Source organism: Neoarius graeffei, chromosome 3 (assembly GCF_027579695.1).
Source record: "Neoarius graeffei isolate fNeoGra1 chromosome 3, fNeoGra1.pri, whole genome shotgun sequence".
NCBI classification, from domain to species: Eukaryota; Metazoa; Chordata; class Actinopteri; order Siluriformes; family Ariidae; genus Neoarius; species Neoarius graeffei.
This window is the reverse complement of record NC_083571.1, coordinates 29,316,924-29,330,732: the sequence shown is the minus strand read 5'-3', so window position 1 is coordinate 29,330,732 and position 13,809 is coordinate 29,316,924. Positions and strand designations below refer to the sequence as shown.

Here is a 13,809-nt window from a genome sequence, read left to right as displayed (position 1 = left end):
AGGGACTTTGCTGTGTGGTGCAACAGGAACCATCTGCAGCTCAACACCTCGAAGACCAAGGAGCTGGTCATTGACTTTGGGAGGTCCAGACCAAGGTCATAACCAGTTCTGATCGAGGGAGTCAAGGTGGAGGCTGTGGATTCCTACAAGTACCTCGGGCTGTGACTGGACAGCAAGCTGGACTGGACTTGCAACACCAATCACTTATACAGGAAGGGACAGAGCAGGCTATACTTCCTTAGGAGGCTGCGGTCCTTTAACATCTGCAGGAAACTCCTGTGGATGTTCTATCAGTCTGTGGTCGCCAGTGTCCTGTTTTACACCGTGGTGTGCTGGGGGGGCAGCACATCCAAGAAGGACACATCCAGGCTGGACAAACTGATCAGGTAGGCCAGCTCTGTGGTCGGCATGAAGCTGGACTCTCTGGTGATGGTGGCAGAGAAGAGGTCTATGGACAAACTATTGAACATCATGGACGATGCCAATCACCCTCTGCACACCGTTGTCAGCAACCAGAGGAGCCTGTTCAGTGACAGAATGCTCCTTCCCAAGTGCAGGACGAACAGACTCAAAAACTCCTTTGTCCCTCATGCCATCAGACTGTACAACTCCTCTCTGGGGGGGAGGAGGGGTAACAGGAGGACAGAGGATGGGAAGGAGCAGTAGCCTAGCCTAACAATAAGCAATACTGGACAATGTGCAATATAATGTGCAATATAAAGTGCAATATCTCTCCTGCTACTGCCCCCCCTTTTCTCTTTTTCCCCCCCTCCTTCCCCCCTTCCCCATATCTTATTCTTTTTATATTTGTACAGGTAGTCGTCGACTTACGACCTAAGCGACTTACGACCAATTGACTTTACGACCGTCTGGTTATGACTGGCAAGTGTTTCCCAGCTGAGCTAGCTGAGCATACGACAGTTTCCGCCCCAGCTCCCGGCAGCGCCTCTTGCTGCGTACAACAGTTTCCGCCCCAGCTCCAGGCACATGCGCAGTCTCTCTCGTTCTCCCTCACATACTCCGTCATACAGTTTCCGCCCCAGCTCCAGGCACATTTGCAGTCTCTTTTGCGCTCCCTTGCACACTCCATCATACAGTTTCCGCCCCAGCTCCTGGTTTATGAAACAAGCAAATGCTCCCGCCAGCCCGAGCACTGCAACAGCTGATGATGACGTAGACGACCCACAGCCAAGCACCAGTGATGCCAGTGGTCACTAAATTTTGTATTTTGCTATGTTTTACATTTGTATTTTGGTATGTTTCAAACTAAAATGTTTTCTATTTTTCACACCTGTATTTTGTATTTTTTGTTTTGCACATATTAAACGAATTGTACTGTACGCAGTGTAGTATGCAGTGTTTGACTTAAACCAAATAATGAGCCAAGGTAATGAAATAAGAAAATGTTGATAAAATAAGACTAAGATGATTACAATATCATTACACATCACAATATACTTATGTTCATTTAACATAGGCCGACTTACGACCAAATCGGTTTACAATCAGTCAGTCGTAACCAAACACAGTCGTAAGTCGATGACTACCTGTATATGTAAATCTCATCTCATTATCTCTAGCCGCTTTATCCTTCTACAGGGTCGCAGGCAAGCTGGAGCCTATCCCAGCTGACTACAGGCGAAAGGCGGGGTACACCTGGACAAGTCGCCAGGTCATCACAGGGCTGACACATAGACACAGACAACCATTCACACTCACATTCACACCTACGGTCAATTTAGAGTCACCACTTAACCTAACCTGCATGTCTTTGGACTGTGGGGGAAACCGGAGCACCCAGAGGAAACCCATGCGGACACGGGGAGAACATGCAAACTCCACACAGAAAGGCCCTCGCCAGCCCCGGGGCTCGAACCCAGGACCTTCTTGCTGTGAGGCGACAGCGCTAACCACTACACCACCGTGCCGCCGTATATGTAAATAATTTATTTTAATTTATCTAGAAGTTTTCTCTATTTATTTTCTCTGTTTATCTGTAATGATGCTGCTGGAATCTTAATTTGTCTGAGGGAACCCGCCCAAAGGGATCAATAAAGTTTTATCTAATCTAATCTAATCTAATCTAATCAGAGAGCGGCCAGAAGCCGACCAGCGGATGGCAACAGTGAGTACAGAAATACCCTCACTGCTCTCTGTGCTCGTCTGATTGAAGCTTTTCCCTTGAACATAGACATGACTAAGATCAGTATGTGTAAGCAAGAAGATGGTGAAGTGGTGTCAGTGTTTCTCGCCCATCTCACCGCTGCCCACGAGAAACACAGTGGCCTGACCAGACCCGTGACCCTGGCTGGAGTGGAAGGCACTCCTGAGGTCTGGGAAGCGCACCTGCGGAACAGTTTCATGAACGGTGTGAATCCAGCAGTGGCCAAGTCAGTAAAGCAGCTCTGTCTCCTGTGGGAAACCGCCAGTCTCACCAAGATCGAGCAGTACGCTGTGCATGCAGAAAGGCTGCTGAAAGAGAAGAAGAAGACAAAGTCAACACAAAGAGACCAAGACCTACACGCCGCCACTCTCACTCTTCTCCAGACTGCTCAGCCTGGACCTAGAGGAAGAGGTCGAGGTAGGGGCTGAGGCAGGATGACCTGGGGTGACCCATCCTGGATAAAAGGCACAACCTGCTACAACTGCAATCAGAAGGGACACATTGCTCGAGATTGTCTCCACAGTAGCAAACAGAGGCCCCGTGAGAAGTACAGCAAAGCAGACTGACGGGCGGACTCCGGGAATGGGCCCCGCACAGAGAACAGGGAGGTAACACACACACACACACCTGATGATATGCATACACATAGACAGGAACATTCACATAATGTTAAACACATTAGTAGCAGCACCTGCATGCCACAGAAAGACTACACAGAAACGCCCAATACACCAGTCCAGGTAGATACACCTGAAGTTGCATTAAGTTTGTTAAAATACACAACTACTCCCTTCTCTAAACTCCCTTGTATGCGGGCATGCGTTGACTTTTTAGTAGATTCTGGAGTGGGACACTCAGTCATACAACATAGGGTACTTCCAGTAGACCCACTGCTCAGTTCAAATTAAATTCAGACGATGGGCATCTCAAGACAACCTGTAACGGAAACTTTCTCAGTCAAAAGTGAGGGAGGAATAGTTACGTCCCACTCATTCCTCATCTCACATACATGTCCAGTAAATTTGTTAGCATGCGATTTAATGTGCAAATTAGGAGTAAATCTCACGTCCACTCCAGATGGACTAACTATTCATCTCATCTCATTATCTCTAGCCGCTTTATCCTTCTACAGGGTCGCAGGCAAGCTGGAGCCTATCCCAGCTGACTACGGGCGAAAGGCGGGGTACACCCTGGACAAGTCGCCAGGTCATCACAGGGCTGGACTAACTATTGAAGTAAGTGAAATGTGCGGTGTGCAGTATGGTCTTGGAAGCCCCCTGTATGTGTATGTCTGGCGGGTCTGCTCAGATCAACTCACACAAACTCCCAAACACCTTGTACAGCTTGCACACTTGAACACCTCATCAGTTGACACAGATTATATGAAAAAGGAAGATTTGCATTGCACAGCACATGTTCACCAAGCGCAAGATGTAGATTTTGAAAAGACTTGGTGTGCAGACCCCCACGCACATGAAAGATTGACCCTCAAAACTACATATTGGTCGAAACATTATTGTGCTGTGCAGGTCCATTTTACTCGTTGTCCGAACAACTGCATCAATGTTCATTGCAGTGTTCTCAAACATGTTATACGTGGCCTCGTGTCAGAGGACTCTGAGGTCAGTTGCTGCCAGCATGATTTCTTTGACATCGTTAATTCTATACCCCATGTCTCATTAGCAAAGCCACGAGCAGCCCATTGGAAAGACGTGGAGAAATGGGTCAAGAAGTGTGCAGTCAATGGCAATGAATGGTCCCAAACAGAGGACCCTAGTGTGTTGTTTTGCCAAAAGCTTGGGGTCTACAAACAAAGTTATGCTGTGTGTGTGCATGTTAAGCACAGCGTAATATTAGCCACTGATGACCAGGGTCCTGGGGACCCCGGCCAAAGTGGCCTGTTTGTCTCTGTTTCCACAGGCATAACTCCAGCAGAGGTGCACCCCAAATTGGCGGGAGTTCCAAATTCCGTTTGGGTGAAGGGTAAACATGATGTAGGTCTAATAAAGAATGCTGAACCAGTGGTGATCACCCCCAAATCAGATTTCAGGCTTAAACAGACCCAGTACCCACTCAAACCAGAAGCAATCACAGGTATAAGACCGGTCTTTGATTCATTGCTGAAGGCAGGTGTAATTGTCCCTTGCCAGGACTCTCCAGTGCGCACTCCTATTTTCCCAGTTAAGAAGGCAAGAAAACTGTCCCACCCCAATGAGTGGAGGTTTGTCCAAGATCTGCAAGCAGTCAATGCTGAGGTTGTTCCGCGCGCACCTGATGTCCCTAAAGAGCGCTCTGCAGACCACACGCACTCTGGGATTGCCTGACCCCAATAAACCATTTGTTCAAACTGTAGATGAAAAGAAGGGTTTCATGACCTCTGTTCTTTTGCAGAAGCATGGGGATAGATTAAGACCTGTAGCCTACTTCTCCAGCAAACTGGACCCAGTGGCGGCTGGACTTCCTGTTTGCCTGCGTGCAGTTGCTGCAGCTGAAAAGGCGGTAACTGCTTCCAGAAATATTGTGGGGTATTCTAACCTCACCCTTTTGGTCCCACATGCTGTCTCCCTGCTTCTGTTGGAGAAAAAGACGTCACATTTGTCAGCACAGAGATGGTTAAAGTATAACACTGTCATACTTGATATGCCTAACATCATTGTGAAACATTGTTCTGTTCTGAATTCTGCCTCTCTTCTCCCTACAGAGGATGATGGAGAACCACATGACTGTGTCGTTCTCACTAACAATTTTTGTTCCCCCAGGACAGACTTAAAGAGCGACCCTTTGGAAAATCCAGACATGGTCCTCTATGTGGATGGTTCAGCCTCCAGAAACCCAGAGACGGGAAAGAACAAAGTAGGTTTTGCCGTAGTGTCAGGTCACGAGGTCCTCAAGGCGTCATGTCTGTCCTCAAACCTGTCGGCGCAGGCCGAGCCTGGAAACAGGCTGGCTGTATCTGTGCAAACTCGGTCTGGGTTTGTCCCTCGGGCCTTCCCTGTCTACCAAAACACATGTTCCCTTTCTATGCAAAATTGGCACATGGGCTCATCCATGTGTCAAAAAGGGGGGATGGTAGCAGAAGTAACAAAGAGATGGTTCACAAAGGGGTTTTCAAATTATATTGCAAAATTTTGCAAGCAATGCTTGATATGTGCACAACATAATGCAGGTCAAGGTATCAAACTAACTCAAGCAGCACACCCAATACCAGACAAACTGTTTGATCATCTCCAAATGGACTTCATTGAACTGACACTTAGTGAGGGAAAATGGGTCCCTTAAAAATAAACTAAGCAAAGCTTGTGCAGAAACAGGGCTAGGATGGACAAAGGTCCTCCCTGTAGTGCTCACACAAATGAGGATGCAAACTAGGCCTAAACATGGGTTAAGCCCATTTGAAATTCTGTTTGGACGAGTACCCAACATGGGGATAGGGCCACCCCAAGGAACACTGCTGGACACCAGACTGTGTGATGATGCAATGTTGAATTACTGTGCAACGTTGTCCTCTGCTTTGAAATCTATCCACAAACAGGTAAAAGAAGCACTTCCCAAGCCCGCTGAGGGACCTCTGCATGATCTACAACCAGGGGATTGCATAGTGGTGAAGGACTTCCAATGAACCAAGTAGAACAAGCCACGGTGGAATAGCCCATTCCAGGTCCTGCTCACAACCCCAACAGCAGTGAAGGTCACAGGCAGAGTGACATGGATCCACGCTAGCCACTGCAGGAGGGTTCCTGAACTGACTGAGCAGGAGGAAGAGGAAGGCCTAAGTGACCCAGACGCTGACTAAAGCTTGTGAGGAAGAAAGGCATCACTACATGGAACAGTGTGAGTATCACATCAATCATGCATGCACCCGAGAATTAGTGGACACTGGAAGGTGTAACCCATTAGGAGACAGGCTGTGGCTCCTTACCACGGACGAAGAGGTCAGGGTGACCGCTCCGGGAGGACAATCCCAGCGGACAAATCTGAATGACACCAACGAGGAGAAAGAAGTGTTAATTGAGTACATCTTAGCACAGAACCCCAACCATAAGGTGAGACAAGTGGTAATCCAAGACTCAGGAGGAGAGGTAAGCGATTATCATTTAGAAGGTGCCCCACATGTCCGCTTTCCCACCTTGATCCAAGCACGTGGCGAGCAAGTTCCACGGAACTGAGCATGGCAGCACAGTTACGCTGTTGCACCCTCAGTAGAGTATTTCAGTATCTAGTCAGTAAACTGGTTTCAGAAGTCCCGAGTTTCTCCAAGTGAGGTGGGACAAGGGCTGATGGGGCATGCCCGCCCTCTGAGCACCAATACACGTCAAGAAGGGCAAGGGTTAACTCGGAGACATAGTTAACATAAAATGAAGGGGTAAATTATTATAAGCTAGGTCCAGTCATGGGCCTGAGCATCCTGATCCTGCTGGGGCTCATGGGAGGATTCGTGTGGTGGTCGATACAGGGAACCCAGGCTGACACAGAGTCGAAGACAGTTGGTTTAGTGGATGGAAGACTCTGATTCTATCCACCATACCGGCCCTAGGTTTAATGATTGTGATGCTATGTTTGCTCCCTGTTTTCTGTCAATGTTGTATGTCTGTGTTTCAGAGGCAGCTGACAAATATTGGTTACCAGATGGGAAAATAGACCCAGTCGACTTGCCTGACTGGCCTCCAAACCCACACGAAGGCCATAACCTACCGTTTGATGACATCAGCACAGCTGATATGAAATTAGCCCTAGCTTAAAACACTCTCATTTGTGGTTGTTTTTCTGTTCTATTGTTTCCTGATCTATGTATATAGCTTTCTAGCATTAACTTAAAGGATATGGGACATGGATTTTTTTCTGGGCATAATTATGTATAAAGGACATAAGAAATGCCATCTAAATCACTGCAGGGCGTCAAAAATGTGAAAATCATCACATTATTCAAGTTTTTTTATACATCAGCGTAAAACAAGGATTCGTTAATGAGCTAGGTGGTCACGTGACCCGTGATGTAACAAAAACTTTCCAAGGAGCCAGCGCTTGGGAATCTAATGTAAACAGGTTACCGAAATGGACACCATCGACAGTGATATTCCCGATGTTTCACAGAGATGTGAAGTTAGACCCTATCAATTCGAACCGATAGCTGGAAATTCACATGAACATGGATCTTGTCTTTACTCTGATGGGTCAGATGATTCTGAGTGAGAGTTCATTCAATCCCCATGAAACTGAAAGCGGTCGGCTCGATAACACTTCCTGGTAAGTTAAAAACAATTCTGCTCAAAGGCTAATGATCTGTTGAAAGAAGTATTATTTTTGTATCATACATTGAAAGTTCATCATAGATCTAGCTAAAGTCCATTGCAAGCTAGTTTTTTTTGGCTGATATTTTTTGAGATTGATTGAGATACAATGCTTCCAAAGTCTGAGATGAAAACATTCAAAATGGCGAAACGAGTCAGAATTATGATAATCAATAATTGATACACCCAAAATTATAATACTAATCCTTACCTCGGCTTTCAGTCGCTTAGCGAATGCACCTCGTAATGGCCGTAGCACTTCGGGTTTCACTCTTCCGTCTTGTTCCTGAATTGGGACGTTGGGAATGGCTCCATCTTTAAGTAGCCTCTTAAATTTGGCTTGGCAATTAATATCGCTCAGTACCTGAGTATTAATGTTGAAAGAATCCTCAGTGAAATGGTCCTAACACAATTTGTGGGAAACAGTAGGTGCAAAGTTTTTTCAACAGGTGTTCTGTAAAGTTATCCTACCTCTTGGATTTGTCCTACTAAGCCTACTGCGCATGCGTGAAGCCTACTGCGCATTAGTGATGGGAATTTCGGCTCTTTTTCGGGAGCCGGCTCTTTCGGCTCCCAAACGGCTCCTGAGATTTTATTTTTGATTTAATTGCTGCAATTAACTAGTTAATTAATTACATTATTATGTGAAAGTCTCTCTCTCTCTGAGGCACCTAAGGACAAAAAACTAATTCGGCTCCCCAACTCGGCTCTCACCGAAGAGCCGGCTCCCATCGTTCACTTCAAAGAGCCGGCTCTTTGAACCGGATCGTTCGCAACCGACACATCACTACTGCGCATGCGCAGGTGAGCCCACACTTTCCTCAGCTTCGGGTCCTTGGGGAATGCAAAAAAACTTACTCCAGGGCATTTCCCATTGGAATTATTGCAACCATAAGCAGCACAATACACCATGATGTTCAATGTACGTTAAAGACTATAAAAACAATTTTCTTGTCATCCACTTCTCCATTCATCTACCCGCTTGTGCTGTGCCCGAAAGTTTTTATGACGTATGATCACGTGACAGCGGCTCTTCCGGTTGTAGAAAATGCATATCAGAAGTCGAGCAGAAATGCCATATAATCATCACGAATATAACGATTTTGCTGAATTTAATAGATGATTTTGTATTTGTTGATGCAATTAATTCATATTTTTAATGGAAAGAAACTGATATAGCGTGCATTTATGTTTCATGTCCCATATCCTTTAAGATATCTATGTCTTACAAAACAACCTTAGCATTATCCCTGTACACTCAATGACGTGTTAAGTCGAATATCTCTGGGAACTCCTACCACTGAAATTGTATACATTTCTTTCTTTTAGCAATTATTATCCTGTAGGATAAAAAGGGGGGAAATGTGAAGGAAATTTAGTGAAAGAACATTCCTATTCTCTGTGTTTCTGTGTGTTGAGCTCAAGTGGCCTAGTGTACTGAGAAAAGTTGTTTTTCCACATGCTGTAAATCGCCTTTCTGTGGCCTTGGCTGGTGATAAGCAGCATATCTGAGTTCCTGCACATACCAGAGCATGCCAGGTGCACACTTTAACAAAGCTTCATAGAAAATCTTGAGCCAATCACGTGAAGACGCGAGCAGTAAGCGAATGCCTTTAGAGTATAATAGATAACAGCCACTAAAACACAACTCAGAGTGCACATACTCTCTGCATCACTGAAGTGGTGTCTTCTTCTCTTCTTCTTCTTTTTTCCTTTCCTATTTTATATCTCTGTTTTATATGATCTACTATAATAAATAACTGAAAAGACAACTGCTAAGCGTTCTGATGTGTTTATTAGAAGTTTCCATTCCAGTGGCCATCCATCAAGGAGGACGTCCAGAGGTTTGTGGCAGCTTGCGACATCTGCACCAGGAACAAGACTGGCAACAGACCCCCACCGGCCTGCTGAGACCCCTTCCTGTTCCCCACCGGCCCTGGTCACACATAGCCCTGGATTTTGTCACAGGACTCCCCAAATCAGTTGGCAATACTTGTATCTTCACTGTTGTCGACCGTTTTTCTAAAGCTGTTCATTTTATCTCTCTCCCCAAGCTTCCCACTACCAAGGAGACCGCCAAATTACTCATACTCCATGTTTTCCGTCTACACGGACTCCCCTCAGACATCGTATCAGACCGTGGACCCCAGTTCTCTGCCCAATTCTGGAAGGCTTTCTGTAAACTCATTGGTGCTTCTCGCAGTCTGTCTTCAGGTTTTCACCCTCAGACCAATGGACAGATGGAACGGTTGGCCCAGGAGCTGGAAGTGGCTCTTAGGTGCATGGTGTCCAAGGATGCTGCCTCCTAGAGCAAGACCCTTCCTTGGATAGAGTATGCTCACAACTCCTTACCCACCTCTGCTACAGGTCTTTCCCCCTTCCAGTGCTCTCTGGGTTACCAGCCACCACTCTTCCCCATCCAAGAAGAAGAAGTCGCTGTGTCCTCTGCCCAGATGTTTGTGCGCCGCTGCAGGAGAACATGGGCATTGACCAGGAAAAAGCTCCTACGTTCTGTCAAGATGTTTAAAGAGCAAGCCGACAAACACTGCACGGCAGCTCCCATCTATTGGGTGGGGCAGCGGGTAATGCTCTCCACTCGCCACTTGCCCCTCAAGACAGTCTTCTGCAAATTGGCTCCCAGGTTCCTAGGACCTTTCCCCATCTCCAAGGTAATTAATCCCTGCTCTGTAAGACTGTCTCTGCCCATAACCATGCACCGTATTCACCCAATTTCCATGTCTCCCAAGTCAAACTCCTTGTCTCCGGTTCCCTGTCCCCACCCTCCAAACCCCCTCCTCCTCCCAGGTTCATAGATGGTGGTGAGGTCTTCATGGTCAGGAGGTTGCTGAAGGTACAACGCCAAGGCAGAGGACTCCAGTACCTGGTTGACTGGGAGGGGTATGATCCTGAGAAGAGGAACTGGGTTCCTGCCAGGTTCATCATGGATCCCACCCTCATCATGGACTTCCAACAACAACACCCTGAGGCACTTTCTAAGGCGCCTGGAGGTGCCCGTTGAAGGGGGGGGGACTGTCACAGTCCGGTCCAGTCCATCCATGCCTTAGATTGTGGGACTTCCATGTCGGCTCCAGGCCAGATCCAGGACAGGAATTCAGTCCTGCCTTGCTGAAGGCCATTTCCTGAAGTGGCACTCCCACACCTGCTACCACTCCTATCCCATTAGCCAGGGCTGTTTAAGAACTGTTTGAAGCTACTCCATTTGCCAGACTGTCTCTTGTAGACTTTCCTCACCTTGCTACAGCTCATTGGTATTGTGTCTTCTTGATTCCCCCTGCCTGAATTTCTCCTTGTTTTTTTGTCAAGTTTTTCTGTCCAGTTTTTTGTCCCTGTTTTTGCCTGCCTGTTCTTTTGGATTGTGTCTTTTTCTACCTCTGCCTGGATTTCCCTTGTCCCTGTGTTCATCAGTCTTTGTGAAGATATTTCTGTCCTGTTTTTTGTCCCTGATCATGTCTACCTGCTCCTTTGTGTTTTTAACCTCCTGGCCTGTTTTTTTTGACTACTGATTTTTGCCTGAGCCCTACTGTACCTTTTGCCTTTCTGCCATCTACTTCATTAAAGAAGTTTTCTCTTTACACTGCCTGTTTTCTGAGTCTGCTCTTGGGTCCTCACTTCACCTCAGCTTGCCACCCCTGACAATCTGAATATAAGTTTACATGAAACAATTAACATTTTATTTCTAGTCCTGTTTCTATCTCAGTGTTCTGTTTTTTTTTAGCCCACCTCAATGGAAAACTAATTTAATTGATATTAATCCTATTTTCTGTAACTGCCTGTTTCTCTTTAGTTTTTTCCCCTCATTTTATTGTATTATCACTGTTTTTCTTTGTTGCTGTCTCATTTTGTTATGTGGCTGTCAATATTTGAAAAAAGTTAATAAAAATGTTTAATAAATGGGCAGACCCATTGGTGGGTGTATTCTTGAGAGGGTCAATATGTACCAGGTTGAGATAAAAACCCTTTCTGCTCTTTTTAAGTAAGGTTTTGGGTAGACTGGAAACCTAACTGTTATTGACGAATAGCAGTAAGTAATTGTGATCATGACACATTTGGGGTAACCGTGAGAGTAAAAGAGTCTTTGCAGTTCTTTTGCAACATATAAGATGGGGCAAAAAGAAACAAAGCAGTCAGAAATTGAGAACTTCTGCAATCTATCCCCTTTCTTTAAATGTCAAATATATGTTAACTAATTATGGACTGGACTCGTGTAAGCAACTTAGGATGTGGATAGAACAATGCAAATTTCCAGAGGGAGGCAGTTTAAATGTACAGATACAGAATCTTGAGGAGAGGTTGAAACAAGTAGAGGAAGATAACAAGAAAAAGAAGAAATGGAGAATACAGGTTGATTGGGGTGCATTTAAAATGTGGCAAATGGAAGCTGCGGTAAGAGATAAACAGGCAAATTTACATACACATCAGGGTCAAGTAGAATGGCAAGGAACTAAACAGAATTTGAGTGCTTTTGCAGCTTCAGCTCTGCTCCCATATGTGCCTGGAGCCTTGCAGAGGAATGCTGGCATTTACCCAAAACTCAACCCAATGCAGGATTCATTCCTTCCCCCGCCTCCTGTCTTCTTCTCGGCCTCCAGAAACAGTGCCTGTGTCACCCTCTGCTGGTCAACAAATGCAGGACCATAATCAACCCACAGAGGAATTTGAACAAGGTGCAAGCTCCACACAGGTAGTGACATCTACCCCAGTGTCGTCCCACACAATGAAGAAGGGAACTGAAGGCTCCCCAGTGCATGCTGATAAAGATGGGGAGGTTCGCACAGTCATCCATATGCCAATGGGTGCTGTGGCTGGCTTAGAAGGCCCGACTATGGTCTTCCGTGCCTGGAGTCCAGAGGAGATTATGCAGATGGCTGCTGAGATAAAGGATCCCAGACAGATCCTAAGTGTGCAGAGGAGCTCAACAGCTTCTGTAAAACACACCTCCCCATTAGCCATGAACTGCACTGAGTGTTTGCAAAGAACCTAGGTTTGGACTTCAGCAAGATCCAGGACAAGTTTCCTGAAGAAGAGGATCGTGCAAACCACCCAGATTGGATGCATGCCAGGAACGGGGCCTACAGAGAGTTCGTAAGTGGATTGCGGGATACTGTCAGAATGAGATTTCCAGTCCAAATGGGCATCACACAAATAACCTGTAAGCAGCAGGATGATGAGACAGTAGCATATCTGCAGAGACATGCAGTACATGCAGAGAATAGGTAGCAAAAACAGAGAAAAAAGGACAACACTCTTCACAAGGCCATGTTTACAATGGTCTTTGTGGTGCAAGTTACGCATGTAAATCAGAAGCATGGAAGAGCACATGGAAGAGGTTGTGGGAGTGGAAGAGGTCGACAGCACCAAGATGGCTGCTTCATCTGTGTCTCACTTAATCACTGGCATGACCAGTGTCTGCAATATAAAAGCAGTGAGGGTCCCAAGGTTACTCAGATAGTGGACTGACTGCCAGCCCTAGTCACTCAAGCTTCTTGCAATGAAAAATCTGCTTTGTGCTTACCACTTGCTACAACCTGCACAGAAAATAGGGAAAGTAAACAAGTAAGTACATATGCATTATACACTGATGAATTATGCTTGAAAATGCCAACAAAAAAACCTAATTGTTTCTACTAAGTTTCTAGATTTCTTAGTAGATTCAGGAGTAGGACACTCTGCCATTAGATCTTCAGAGTTTTCTATACAGCCAAAGATCAGCAACCAATCCCAGATCACTGTGGGTGCCTCTGGACAACAGGTCCTTGAGAAATTTACTGAGCCACTCCTCTGTAGACTGTGTGGATCTGAAACATTTGAGTTTTCATTTTTATTGTCTCATTATTGCCCAGTAGAGAAAAGAGAAATACCATACCTGATCGGTCGGGGCCCGGGTTAACAACGACCACCTCCGGTACTGTTGGTCAACAGGGTGCAGGTAGAAAGTGTGCTACTGTTGCACCAAAATGGAGAAGGAGAAAGAGAGGGGGGAGGCATGTTAGGAGAGAGCATGAAAGATGGAAGGGAAGGAGCTTAGAATTGAGGGTAGGAACACTGAATGTGGGAACATTGACTGGCAGAGCAAGAGAGTTAGAAGGTACGATGGAAAGAAGGAAGTTGGACATTTTGTGTGTGCAGGAGACAAGGTGGAAAGAAAGCAAGGCCAAGAACATTGGAGATGGATGCAAGTTGTTTTATTATAGATGGAAAGAGAAATGGTGTTGGTATTGTTTTGAGGGGAGAGTTGGTCAACAGTGTGATTGATGTGAAGAGGGTGTCAGATAGAGTGATAGGCATGAAGTTGGAGATTCAAGGAGTGGTAATCAATGTTGTGTGTGTGTACGCCCC

At 45.9% G+C, this 13,809-nt stretch overlaps 1 protein-coding gene across 2 annotated transcripts; it reads left to right on the top strand.

Annotated features, from left to right (window-relative positions):
• Positions 1-1,353: 1,353 nt before the first annotated feature.
• LOC132883241 (uncharacterized) lies at positions 1,354-11,259 on the top strand. Of its 2 annotated transcripts, XM_060916601.1 has the most exons (3): positions 1,354-5,017; positions 5,697-10,121; positions 10,258-11,259. In XM_060916601.1, exon 1 carries the CDS (start codon positions 3,082-3,084, stop codon positions 4,486-4,488), a length of 1,407 nt encoding a protein of 468 aa, XP_060772584.1. In that variant the 5' UTR covers positions 1,354-3,081; the 3' UTR covers positions 4,489-5,017; positions 5,697-10,121; positions 10,258-11,259. The 2 variants fall into 2 exon arrangements, with proteins under 2 accessions (XP_060772584.1, XP_060772585.1); XM_060916602.1 differs by having other exon boundaries at positions 1,354-10,121.
• The last annotated feature ends 2,550 nt before the right edge of the window (positions 11,260-13,809 follow it).

Excerpts from the sequence above, each read along its gene's own strand:
- LOC132883241 (XM_060916601.1), top strand. The coding sequence starts at position 3,082 with ATGGGCATCTCAAGACAACCTGTAACGGAAACTTTCTCAGTCAAAAGT.